Consider the following 13,352-nt stretch of genomic DNA (forward strand, 5'->3'; position numbering starts at 1 on the left):
TATCAGACTGGGTTAGTATCTAAAATAGGAACAGTTACAGTACCTACATCAGGTAGGATTGGTTCACTGAGAGAATGAATATAAAGTGTTTAGTAAGATGCCTGGGATGTAATAATTTCCTTATAAAGGTTATCAATTATTGTTCTGAAGTTATCTTTCCAAGTATTACGCCCTCCTGGACTGAAAATTATTCTAGATATGGGAAGCATCCCATTTGTGTTCACAGCACCTGGCCTGTAGCCTGGCACACCATAATGGACACTGAATGTTTAACCAAAGCGAGGAGCAGTTCTACAGGCATGGCTCAGTCCCTCTTAGTACCTTTAGAGAGGAGCAAATTTACAGTATTCCAGGATGCAGAAGCAGTTGCTAATAGAAGTGGAGACCGTCCTTCAGAATCAGTGATATCAATATCTGCTCCCTAAAATAAAACAAGTCATTCAACAAAGAGCCTATGAACAGACAAAACAGTTCACACTACAATTTGTAACTTAATGTTCATTCATTGGGACAGAATGTCCAAAATATAGCTAGCACTCACACACACGACTGCTTGACATTTCCCTGTAATTCACATTGTATGAATCATAGGGAAAACCAAGGCATTCTTCTATAACTTCAATAACTGAAGTCCTCACACGTTAATCTTTCGACTGATATCTGGCAGTAGATCTATCTTCCTGCCGAAATCATAAAATGTTGACCTATATCACTAGTTTAGTTCCCACTGTAAGAAAAGATTGTTAAATATCTGTGATAAAAAAAATTCTAAGTTTGTTGCACTTGTGATTCTAAAACCATTCACAAGAAATCATTCACTTCTATCACCAAGAGAGTGGATCCTGGGAGCTCTCATCATAAGGAAAAAATTTTTTGTAACTTTCATGGTGACATGTGATAGCTGGACTTGCTGTGGTGTTCACTTTTCATTGTATACAAATATTGAATCATTATGCTCTACACCTGAAATTCACATAATAGTATGTTTCAATTATAACTCATGAAAAAAGAACTGTTCTCTTTTTAAAAACTCTACTTCATCTGAAAGAGATCAACTGAAATAACTAAATTGAAATCATTCAAATCCTAAAGTAAAATTTTAGTCAAATGTTAAAAAATTTTGCATTTAAGAAATCACATCTCATATGTATATATTTTAAGGGAATAAGTTGGTATTTACCATTACATATTATGGTTATAATATTTGATATGACAAGAAACAAAACTTAAAAGTTCATGAAAAGAATTCTATCTTTTGCACAGGGTAATAAAAATAGCTTAAACTCTGACTGGGGATAGTATCCTGTTCTTTTGGGACCCACTAAATACAGATAACTGGGGCAACAGGTCCCCATGACAGCCTGATAGTGATCAGTGAGGTTCTGCCTCAATGATTTTGCAGGAAAACTGCACATAACAAAACTCTGGGCTATAATGAGTCTTCCAGGGACTCTTCTATGTAAATACCACAATTTCAATAGTTGCTATTGACAACAAGCACATGTTAAATACTCCAGGCCAGACTACATTCATTATTGATATGATGGGGCTTAAATAAATACATCATAGGCTCATCTGTAGAAAGGGCTTACTAAATTTGGGTAAAAGGGCTTACCCAAAAGCTGATTGATTGCATTTCTTAGAGTGAAAAAGGTCTTGTGCTTTCACTTGTAACGAACCTTGGACAGTATTTTTAGTTCTTCACATTTTCATTGTTTGAAAGCTGGCACAGAGGCAGCAGGGGCAGAAGATTATAATGGAAGGTGAAGGGCGCACGTGCTTTCTGTCCTGCCTCCACCTGCAAGCCACATGTACTGAAGGGGTGTTGACGAGGCAACAAGCCTGACGCTTTCCCAGGACTGGGTCACCAGAGAGCATTCCTTGCCATGAACCCATCAACTCCCCACAAAAACTGCATTGATATGGGCATCAAAAGTATACTCTGGTACTTCTAGCATCCTGGCAATAAGGTTTGGCCATTATGCATTCATATACAATATACCCTATTTGTGAATGTATCAAGTATCTTTTTTTTCTTCTAGTTTTACTGAGATATAATTGACATGTTGTTTAGTCGTTAAGTCGTGTCCAACTCTTGGTGACTCCATGGACTGCAGCATGCCAGGCTAGTCTGTTCTCCAATATCTCCTGGAATTTGCTCAAATTCATGTCCATTGAGTCAATGATGCTATCTAACCATTTCATCCTCCCCCGCCCCCTTCTCCTTTTGCCTTCAATCTTTCCCAGTATCAGGGGTTTTTTTCCCAATAATTGGCTCTTCATATCAGGTGGCCAAACTATTGGAGCTTCAGCTTTAGCATCAGTTCTTCCAAGGTGGCTCAGACAGTAAAGAATTTGCCTGCAATGCAGGAGGCCCAGGTTTGATCCCTGGTTTGGGAAGATCCCCTGGAAAAGAGAATGGCAACCCACTCCAGTATTCTTGCCTGGAAAATTCCATGGACAGAGGAGATTGGTGGGCTCATGGGGTCACAAAGAGTCAGACACGACTGAGCGACTAACACTTTCACTTTCATAACTGACACACAGCACTGTATAACTTTAAGGTATGTGGCATAATAATTGGACTTACAGATATCATGTAGTGATTATCACAGTAAGTTTAGTGTACATCCCTCATCTCAGAGATACGAAAGTAAAGACATAGAAAAAATTTTCAAAGTGTTTTGCAAATGTATCAATCATCTTTTTGTAAATTTTTTTGCTGATAGGCAAGAAATCAAAGCAAAAAACAACTATTATATATTAATGCATATGTGTGGAATCTAGAGCAATGGTACAGATGAACCTATTTGCAGGGCAGGAATGAAGATGTAGAGAACAGATGTGTGGACACGGGGGTAGGAAAGGGGTGGATGAACTGGGAGAATGGGATGGATATAAACACTACCATGTGTAAAAACAGACAGCTAGTGGGAAGTTGCTGTATAGCGCAGGAAGCTCAGCTTGGTGCTCTGTGGTGGCCGAGATGGATGGGGTGGGGGAGTGGGAGGGAGATTCAAGAGGAGGGGGATGTCTGTATACTCACAGCTGATTCTCTTAACTGTACAGCAGAAACGAACGCAAGATTGTGAAGCAAGTATACCCCAATTTGAAAAATTTGGTTGAATTTTGAAGATTCATGGTATGTAATTATATAATTTTTCAACCATAAATAGTAATAAAAAATAAATCTGTCAAGGAATAGTTACCACTGAAATTAAGTAGTCAGCTAGTTCATGGTGATCAAATAATGAGGCTCTGCAAAAAGAGAATTATAAGCATATTAAGGAACTATTGATATAAATATACAAAATAAGGCGACTATTCAATATATTCAGAAAGTGAATTTAAAGGATCATTGAATAACATGATAAAAGGCTTGGGAGTTAATAACCTTTCAAAATCTACAACTGGATTCTGATTAGGGTAACTTTTCAAGTAGGAGTAATAGAGAAAGATCAAATACGTCACAAGATTTTCTTCCTCATCTTTCTGCAAACCTATTTTCTCCTTGTAAAAAACCATCATGAACATGTTCTGAAGTGAACAGTAAAATCTGTCCTAAGAGTTTTAAAATAAAAGGCCAAAGAACTGGCTATTACCACTGTGACCATGAGAAATAGCAACAATTGCATACAAGGTACAGCTAAAATTTACCTGCAGGGTTCACAAGGCCCCTTTGTTGGCAAAAGTTAACAAGGCAGTGTTAGCTTTCCTAAAGTTTTATGAAGCCAAAAAAAAACCGATGGATATAATTGAAGTCACTTGGCATCATCTCACAAACAACCCTAAAGGATAATGTTAATTAATACAGCAAATACATGTTTTTAATCTATATTAAAACATCATAACAAATGTTAATACCAATGATTTAAAAGTCTGTTTCCTAATGCAAATCTTAATTCTTTGTTCCTACTCAAGACTATCTCCTCTATTCTTAACGTTCTGTGTATAAGTCTTAGTATCAGCTTGCCAATTTTCATTCAAAATTCACAAGAGGTTGCATTCTAAATGTTATTAGATGTATTGAGTAATTTTAAGAGTCAAATTCAATTTAAGGCCCCATTCGATTTGTTCTGTATCTTCTCAGTCTAGAGCTCTGGTATTCCAAGTGTGGCCTGCACACCAATGAGATCTTTGCACTACAGCAGCAAAAGAAACTGTAGACCAAGGAACAAACTTTCCTTTGAAGCTCAAGATAAACTCTAATGTCACTGGCTATTAAAAGGACATTCCAGGATCATAGATCAGCATTAGGTTCATCAGAACTGAACTGAACTAGTCCAAAAAATCTTCAGCCAACTTAAGTTGAAAGTGTCCAGCTAGTCACCAGGCTAAGTATATTTTTTGGTCAGGTAGATGGGTCTGTTATCCTAAAATAACTCCTTCTTGTGCATATTTGTATATTAAAGCTCTAGTGTAAATGTACACATTTTAACTAAACTCAGATCACGAGGTTTCTGAATTGGCTAAACATTGGCATCACAAAGAGTTTTTAAAAATTCCTGAGAGTTATCAGCAATTCTGAGTATGAATTAATGTTGGGATTTTATAAATTCGTCACAGGATTTTAACATGTAGTAGTTTTGAAAAATCTCTGGTCTAGAGGTTAATCTGTCTACTGAGTTTTTGTTTTATTTCAATATTTGTTTTTTTTTTTCCTTGTCTAGGGTTTCCAACTGCATCTTTTTCATATCACCAATCTTTGATTCATAAATGCCCATTTGTTTTCCATAATGCCTTCTCTTAATACATTTACTTTACATAACTGACCATTCCTTCTTTTAAATTTTTGGAAGTTTTAAATACCTTTATTATGAAATTATTTATAAATTGCCCTGTTATTTCTATTCCTTTGGAAGTAAATTAGCCTTTTGTTGATTTCATTGTCACAATCTTATAAATTTTCCTTTATGCTATGAGATTTTAGTTTGCAAACTCATCCTGCATGGAAGTTCCTTGGAGTTCCTTCTGTTCATGCATAGCCTATTATGGCTAGTGATCTTGCTAATGTGTACACTCATGCCTCCATCTTCCCAGTTTAGAACCAGATCTTATATTGGTAGCTAGAGTTTCTTTTTCACTGTGGGATAGTGTAGATTTCTTGGTCCAGTTACTTATTGAGGCTTTCTCAGCTCTTCTTCTGCCATTCCAAGCTTCTAGTTCTGCCTGTATGCGTATTGGGTGTGTGTGAGAGAGACAGACAGACAGACAGAGACAGAGAGAGATGGTGAGAGATAGAGACAGAGAGACAGCAAAGCCCCTTCTCAGCCATTTCTTTCACTCACATAGGGAACAGCCAGTTTTCATCTTCCCAAGGAATTGAACACTTAGTCTACACTGCCTGTTTTCTGTCTTAGCAGCTAATAAGTCTATAATTTCAGATGCTTTTATCTGATATGTATTTCTGTTAAACTCAACATAAATATTTATCTTCTTTGGAGCTTGGCTATCATTCCTTAAAACTAAGTATATATATGTTTTGAGAACTTTTACATGTAATTGTGGGACTAAGTGGAAAGGGAAATCAGGTGGGAAAAGTAGACCGCTCATATGTATCTGTTCCATTATCCCCACTGAGAATGAAGATAACACACATGTGAGGACCTGAAACAGGTTAGAAAGGTTTTGAAAAGCCATGTATGTTGACCTCCTGAGCATATAGGAAATGAATCTTGAGCTTATAGCCACTGGACTAAGAACTGATCCAGAATATTCCACTGGAGAGTCTGTCCTGTGAAAATCTGTTCAACTTTCTACTTTTGATTCCAGAGGAATATAGAGATTGCAGTTGAACCACAGGATCTTTGTTATCTCTGCTCTTTTCTTTTGAACTATGGAGTCTTTGCTACCATAAACGGTAACATTGTCTTATCTTCTTAATTAAACACATGAAGACGAAAAATCTGTACTCAGAATGATAGGAGGGAAACTTGCCTGTGAAGCAGTGTCTCGTGGTTTCCATCCACCTCGTTAACAATATCGCTGCTGCCAGAATAGGAAGATACCATCAGCTTAACAATCTCAGTGGCTCCCTGGGTGGCAGCAAAATGAAGGGCTGTGCACTTCCCTTTCTGTAAAGAGTTTTGATATCAGCATCAATCAATATTCCATCCCAATTTAAGGATCAAACCTAAATTCAGTTGTTTTTTTGTTTTCCTTCCCAGTCCAACAAAATCAAGGAGTATGGAATTTCAGATGGCAAAGAGTAATCGGTTTCACCTATTGAGAAGCCTCAATATAAAAGTCATAGCTAGCAACTTTATTTCCTAGCAAGGTGACAGTTCTTGACAGCTCTGACTGTACTTAGCTTCTGTCATCAGTGTCTTTATCTCCACTGTATCTGTATTTGTGTTTGCAATTGTCTTTGGTAGCTCTCAAAATTCTTTAGATAGATTAAAATTTGGGAGAATCTCTTGTTCTGCTTCTGCATGAATAGCAGGAAGTAACAGCTATCTAAATTAACTGTTGAAAGAGCTGTAGGGCACTTTGGCAAATAGAACATGAACAATTCTACAGGAGGAATCCGAACAGTTACCTCTAGCAGGTCCAGCTGTGCACCATTGTCCAGGCACATTTTAATCATGTCCAAGTCCCCACTTTGAACTGCCATGTGGAGAGGGCTGGCTTTCCCACTGTTCACAAAGTTAATGTGAGACAGTCTGTTATATCCATGTTCCTCACCTTTAGGAGAAAATAAAATTCAAGAGAATAAATACTATAAATAAATAAAAGGTAAAAAAAGAACAAAGGACTTTTAGACTTACATAAAAGCCCAGGTATAAATTATATTAAATATTTCTCAATAGCATCCACCAAAATAGGCTTCTTTATAGTACATAATGGGGGAAAGTTTCTACTCACCAAACTTTAATATTATTTCCATGCATTTTTTGGCACCCGAAAATGCTGCCTGGTGAATAGGGAAGCACCCCCATTTATTTGATTTACATGGCTTAGCTCCTTTATTTAACTGGAACAAAAGAAAAAACAAAAGAAGTCAAATGACAAAAGATAAACCCCAGTCACAAGGATGGACAAGAATTTTTTTTTTTGGACAAGACTTTATATGCCTCTCCCATAACTTTTCACTACTCTGTGCCTATGTAAAATTATTTACATAGAAAAGCTTCGTATGATATGAAATCTGGACTAAAAGGTAATTTTGGAACTAGGTTAAGATTCTGAACTAGAGACACTTTAGATTTTCTAATGACAAAGTAACAACACGGACACAAAACTTTCAACTTGATCTTCCACCAAAGTCAACACATTTTTTAGTGAAATTAAAGAGATTTTTAAAAACATTATCATGATTGCTCCTATAACCATTCTCTTTTCCTTATACAAATAAAGTGATAATATTTCTCAGATAATTTTCCTGTCATTTGTGCAATTAACAAATGATTAGACCAGCACTTGTATTAAATCATGAAAATCAGACATTTTCACTAATGAATGCTCTCTACTAAAAAGTTGTTAAAATGAACAGAATGGTATATTACCTTCACCTCTGAGTCAACAATTCTCAAATCATCATTTTCTATAGAACAGTGGATTTCAGTTTCAAGTACCTCTTATCACAAAATTAGAGATTTTGAAAAAGCAAAAAAGTGTGAAGAAGCAAATACATGTATCAACTTGCTTTCTAGGGACAGCATTGTTTTACATCTTAGAAGACAATATTTTCTGTCTTTGCACAGTAATATTTATGTGTATACTATGTGATCACACCATTTTAAAAGTATTTTACTTAATATTCTTAAATTATATGATTTTATTAAATACATATTCCATTTGGGGGTACACAAAACTTCATACAATGAATCCCTATTACTGAATTTCAACTTTTTCTCAGTTTTCTCTGCTATATATATCACTGGTGTTAATATCAGTGATATCTTTAATTATCTCTTTGAGATGTATTGCAAGAATTGGGATTGGTGAGTCAAAATACATTTGTGCCAACAGTGAATGAAATTCCCCAACTCATTACATTTTCAATCAATAAGGAATTTTTGTCCTTTCAATTTAAGAGATTGAAAAAACTAATCGTTTTAATATCTTCCTCTTTGATTACTAGAGAAATTAAAATAAACTTTATGTGCCCCTTACCATTGTCTTTTTCTTATAAATCCGTGAAAATACAGATAATTTTATATCCATTTAAAGATAAACAGATCGATGTAATCATATGCTTTGTTGGCTCAGGTCAATCAATGGATTATAATCTAATCTAATACTGAACTCTCCATACAGTCCCTGGATAAGGCCAATGTGGTATTACATGTTACTTTTCATTATTTTGATGAATTAATTGCTAGTATTTTTAAGACAGCATCTATGTGAAATTGATCTACATTTTTCTTTGGGGTGAGCTCTCAAGTTTGGGAATTATTATTATGTCTACTTTATAAAACTAATCTGCACAAAGCCACTCTTTTCTTGTGCTACAGGAAGATTACCTGAAATAGAAACTTCTTTGCAAGTTTGAAAGAAACTATAAAATCTATAAAAGCATATAATATGAGCTCATTCCAGAGCTTTAAAGAAGTATTAGCAATGCTTTTTTCCCTAAAATCTTTTAATAGTTCCTTACAGATATTCAATTTTAACACTTTAGTTACTTTCAGTTATTTATCCATTGGGCTTCCCTGGTGGCTCAAATGGTAAAGAAACTGCCTGCAATGCAGGAGACCTGGGTTCAATCCCTGAGTTGGAAAGATCCCCTGGAGTAGAAAATGGTACTCTTGCCTGGAGAGTCCCATGGACTGGGAAGCCTGGCTGGTTATATATAGTCCATGGGGTCGCAAAGAGTCGGACACAACTGAGTGACTAAGCACAGCTCATTTATCCATTAAAAATCATTTTCAAATTTTTAGGATAGGATTGCATACTGATCCTTTGCCATTTAAAAATTCTCCTTCATATTCAATTAAATCCTTTTGCTGTTTCTAATTTTGTTGATTTTTGCTTGAGGTCCTTCCATTGTGGTTGGCTGGTTGTTGGATTAGTTGCTAAGTTGTGTCTGACTCTTGTGACCCCATGGACTAGCCTACCAGGCTCCTCTGTCCATGGGATTTCCCAGTATAAGCTGTCATGATTGGATCAAAAAAAGTCAAGTCTTTTTAAATTCTTTTTTTGGTCCAATCATGACACCTTATAAGAATATATATTTTCATCCAAGTATATTTAGTAAATATGTTAGAAGGTATTTGTAATTTGAAATATCCCACAGATAGTCTGAAGTTCTTTTATTTCATTTTATTTACTCCCTGGAGGTGGTGGAGAGGGAAAATCAAGTGCTAAAAATAGAAAATCTGGCCTGAATAATGTACAAGTGATTGAGGAATAGTTAAAAGAAAGCTTTTTGATGAAATTCTAATACCACACTCAGAAGGGGCACTCCATGGAGCAGGACTCAGCCATGGTGATAGACACCTGAAGAGTCGGACTGGATCATCCCGAGAAATCTCACTGGAGAGAAGGCTGGCTCTTCTTGTCGGGCTATGGCTGAGGAGCTCAGTCATTAAATCATGCAAGGGTCCCTTTCGGAGAACCCATGACAGCTGTTTCTTTCATCTTGGAAACAGATATGGCTGTGTTTCTCCTGGCTTTTATTTCAGGGCCCAACAATAATTTTGCAAATAACAATCTTCATCTTTCCTTTGACTATTCAGAAGCTCAGAGTCCCAGTATGATTCACCTTTATGCACATACAGGCCATTATGCTTTGTCTTTTGTATTCTGGGCTTCCCTGATAGCTCAGCTGGTAGAGAATCTGCCGGCAATGCGGGAGACCCCGATTCGATTCCTGGGTCAGGAAGTACTCCTGTACACTCCAGTATTCTTGGGCTTCCCTGGTGGCTCAGCTGGTAAAGAATCCACCCGCAATGCAGGAGACCTGGGTTCAGTCCCTGGGTTGGGAAGATCCCCTGGAGAAGGGAAAGGCTACCCACTCCAGTAGTCCATGGAATCACAAACAGTCGGACACGATTGAATGACTTGCATATTTACTTTCATTCTAGGTCTGACCACCAGTTTCACATTAATTTTTCTTATCGATATTTTCTTTTCATTTCAGTCAACTCACGTTTTCTGTAATGCTTTCCTATTTGTCTTCTGGAAGAAATTTCAGACTCAGTTAAGATTTAAGGGGTGTGGTCAGTTGCTTTAGTTGTGTCTGACTCTTTGTGACCCCGTGGACTGCAGTCCACTAGGCTCCTCTGTCCATGGGATTCTCCGGCCAAGAACACCAGAGTGGGTTGCGTTGCCCTCCTCCAGGGTATCTTCCTGACCCAGGGATTGAACCCGAGTGTCCTGCATTGCAGCCAGATTCTTTACCTGCTGATCCATCAGGGAAGCCCTAAGGGGTGTGAACATGTTCTCAAACTCATAGAACTATTTTTTTCTGACACATTTTCTACATTTTACATTTTGCTAAAAGAGAAACTGAAAATAGTTTTATTTATTTTTTATTTTTTGGCCACACCACATGGCACACGGGACCTTAGTTCCCTGGCCAGGGATCAATCCTGTGCCCCCTGCATTGGAAACATGGAGTCTTAACCACTGAACCACCAGGGAAGGCCCTGAAAGCTGTTTTAAAGAGCAAAAATTCATATTGTACTAAAGGATAAAGAAAACAGGAAAAAATACAAATAAAATACAAACCAAAAGCTGCATGGCTTCACTGTTATCTGTAAAACATGTGATTATCAGAGCTGTGTTTCCATTTTCTCCTTCCAGATTAACATCGGTACTGCTGTGCTCAATCAAGACCTACATAAAAGAGGGAATAGTCAGTCAAAAGTTAACCTGCAGGTTTTCAAATAGGGTATTTTTCTTCCACTGGATGTTAAGCTCTCAGTACCAGGAACCATGTCCTTATTCACCTTTTCCATCACTCTCCCATGGAATCTGGCATGAAACCTTGTACCTAGTGGGTACTACAAAAATTTCTCATGTAGATGAAATAATGGAAATTTCTATAACTCATTAATTAAGGCAACATGGAGTTGTAGAATTGAAAACAGACTAAAAATTGTAAATACTAGTTAACATTGCTCACTAAATATTTTTCACTTGTATTAACTATATAGATATACACACATATTAAGTAAATTTTAAGTAAAATTTTAAAGTAAATTTAAATTTTAAGTAAAATTTAAGTAATTTTAAGTAAATATACATACATATATATAATTTTTACTGGAGTATAGTAGCTTTATAACATTGTGTTAGTTTCTGCAGTACAGCAAAGTCAACCAGCTATATACATATATCCCCTCTCCCTTGGCTTTCCTTCCCATTTAGGTCACCACAGAGCAGTAAGTAGAGTTCCCTGTGCTATACAGCAGGTTCTCATTAGTTATCTATTTTATACAAAATAATGTATATATCAGAGAAGACAATGGCATCCAACTCCAGTACTCTTGCCTAGAAAATCACATGGATGGGAGGAGCCTGGTAGGCTGCGGTCCATGGGGTCGCTATGAGTCGGACACAACTGAGCAACTTCACTTTCACTATTCACTTTCACGTATTGGAGAAGGAAATGGCAACCCACTCCAGTGTTCTTGCCTGGAGAATCCCAGGGACAGGGGAGCCTGCTGGTCTCCCGTCTATGGGGTTGCACAGAGTCGGACACGACTGAAGTGACTTAGAAGAAGAAGTGTATATATGTCAACCCCAATTTCCCAATTTATCTTACCCTCTTCCCCTCCTTGGACTTACCTGGTGGCTCAGATGGTAAAGCATCTGCCTACAATGTGGGATAAGATCGGGAAGATCTCCTAGAGAAGGAAATGGCAACCCACTCCAGTATTCTTACCTGAAAAATGCCATGGACTGAGGAGCCTGGTAGCCTACAGTCCATGGGGTTGCAAAGAGTTGGACACAACTGAGCGACTTCACTTTCACTTTTCACTTCCCGCCTCGGTATCCATACCTTTGTTCTCTCCATCTGCATCTCTATTTCTGCTTTGCAAATAGTATCATCTGTACCATTTTTCTAGATTCCAGATATGTGATTTTAATATATGAGATTAACTAATATCTACCAAAAATAAATTGATGGAGCCAAAAAATGAATTTGGAATGTGTGGGTGGTGATAAGGAAGGAATGTAAGAAACGAGAAAAAGAGAAGAGAGGGAGGGAGGGAGAAGCAAACGGGAGGGAACTGTTTCCTTTTCCCATCTGGACATTTTTCTTTGACCCAGATTGCAAGTATTCTGGGAAATGTCCATTAAAACTCCATTCCTTCCAGGAAAGAAGAGAGTCTCATGTAACAGAGATATAGCTTAACTCAATCGGTACAAACTTAGTCTGGAACCAGAAATTTTTCTCCGATGTAAGAAATGAGAACTCCTGCTAAAATGGTTAAGCAATTTGTCTAATGGAATTTAAGTGAAGACCTGTTACCCCTTCATCTGGCTGACTTACAGCTGACTATTGGCTAAGAATCTATTGATCTTGAACTAGTTTTCTTCTAACAAAATTTTTCTTACACAAACATCTCTTTCAAAAGAGAAATCTCTGAATTAGCCTTCTAAAGGCCTTTTATTTTGTAGCAAGACTCATAAAATTATATCATGTGCTCACAACTAAGTTAAGAAAGAATTTATTAAACAAGCTGTTTCCTAAAAACTCTGACTTACAACAGAAAGCACGCAGAGCTCCTAGTTAATAGAATGTGTCCTGATGTGTCAGCAAATGAATCGGGCTTACTAATCAGCTCTTCTCATAAAGGAAAATTACACTGGAATTTTAGGCCATAAGAACACACAGGAAGATTGTGGATGAAGGAAAATGAGCACACACAGTTCAGTCAATGGACTTGAGGCATCGCCTTCTGTTCTTAACAAAGTCTGGACTGATTTGCGTGTGAAGTAATCTACACAAGTCTACAAGGAGAGGTTTTTTTTAATCTCTGTACTCTTAGAATCACAGCTCATAGATTTGGAGCATCTCTGAGGGTGTTTCTGCTCACTGCCACTAGCACAGTATTTCCTAAAGCTGTGTTAAATTGTAGGTGGCAGGGGGCCCAGAGAGAGCAACTAAACTGTGTGTCTAGTTAAAGCTCAGCCATGACCAGACAAGTCTGGAGGCGGGCAGGTGAGACCTCCAGAGATCCCTGTGATGAGAATCCAGGAAACCTCATGGGAGGTCCAACTGTACCCTTTGGGGTTAAGCCAAGAACTAAGACCTGCAGGCTACTGAGAAGCAAGGCCGGCCACCAACCCTGGTCCAATGAAACACTATGCACACCAGTGGTATCTGTGTAAGAACTTGAGGTCACACAAGGTCACACATGGGTAACAGCTTTTTACTTTAAAACCACAAGGCAGCT

General features: G+C 37.5%; 1 protein-coding gene across 1 annotated transcript in view; it reads right to left on the reverse strand.

The window, feature by feature from the left end:
- TRPA1 (transient receptor potential cation channel subfamily A member 1) overlaps window positions 1-13,352 on the reverse strand; it is a 56,259-nt gene that overhangs the window by 27,199 nt on the left and 15,708 nt on the right. The window contains exons 4-9 of the mRNA XM_020907330.2: window positions 10,675-10,782; window positions 6,865-6,973; window positions 6,539-6,684; window positions 5,938-6,074; window positions 3,210-3,258; window positions 322-421 (exon numbers count right to left, since the gene is read on the reverse strand). Coding sequence (XP_020762989.2) covers window positions 322-421; window positions 3,210-3,258; window positions 5,938-6,074; window positions 6,539-6,684; window positions 6,865-6,973; window positions 10,675-10,782 — 649 coding nt within the window. The remainder of the gene's footprint in view (window positions 1-321; window positions 422-3,209; window positions 3,259-5,937; window positions 6,075-6,538; window positions 6,685-6,864; window positions 6,974-10,674; window positions 10,783-13,352) is intronic.

The sequence above is a fragment of the Odocoileus virginianus genome, chromosome 15 (assembly GCF_023699985.2).
Source record: "Odocoileus virginianus isolate 20LAN1187 ecotype Illinois chromosome 15, Ovbor_1.2, whole genome shotgun sequence".
Classification (NCBI taxonomy): domain Eukaryota; kingdom Metazoa; phylum Chordata; class Mammalia; order Artiodactyla; family Cervidae; genus Odocoileus; species Odocoileus virginianus.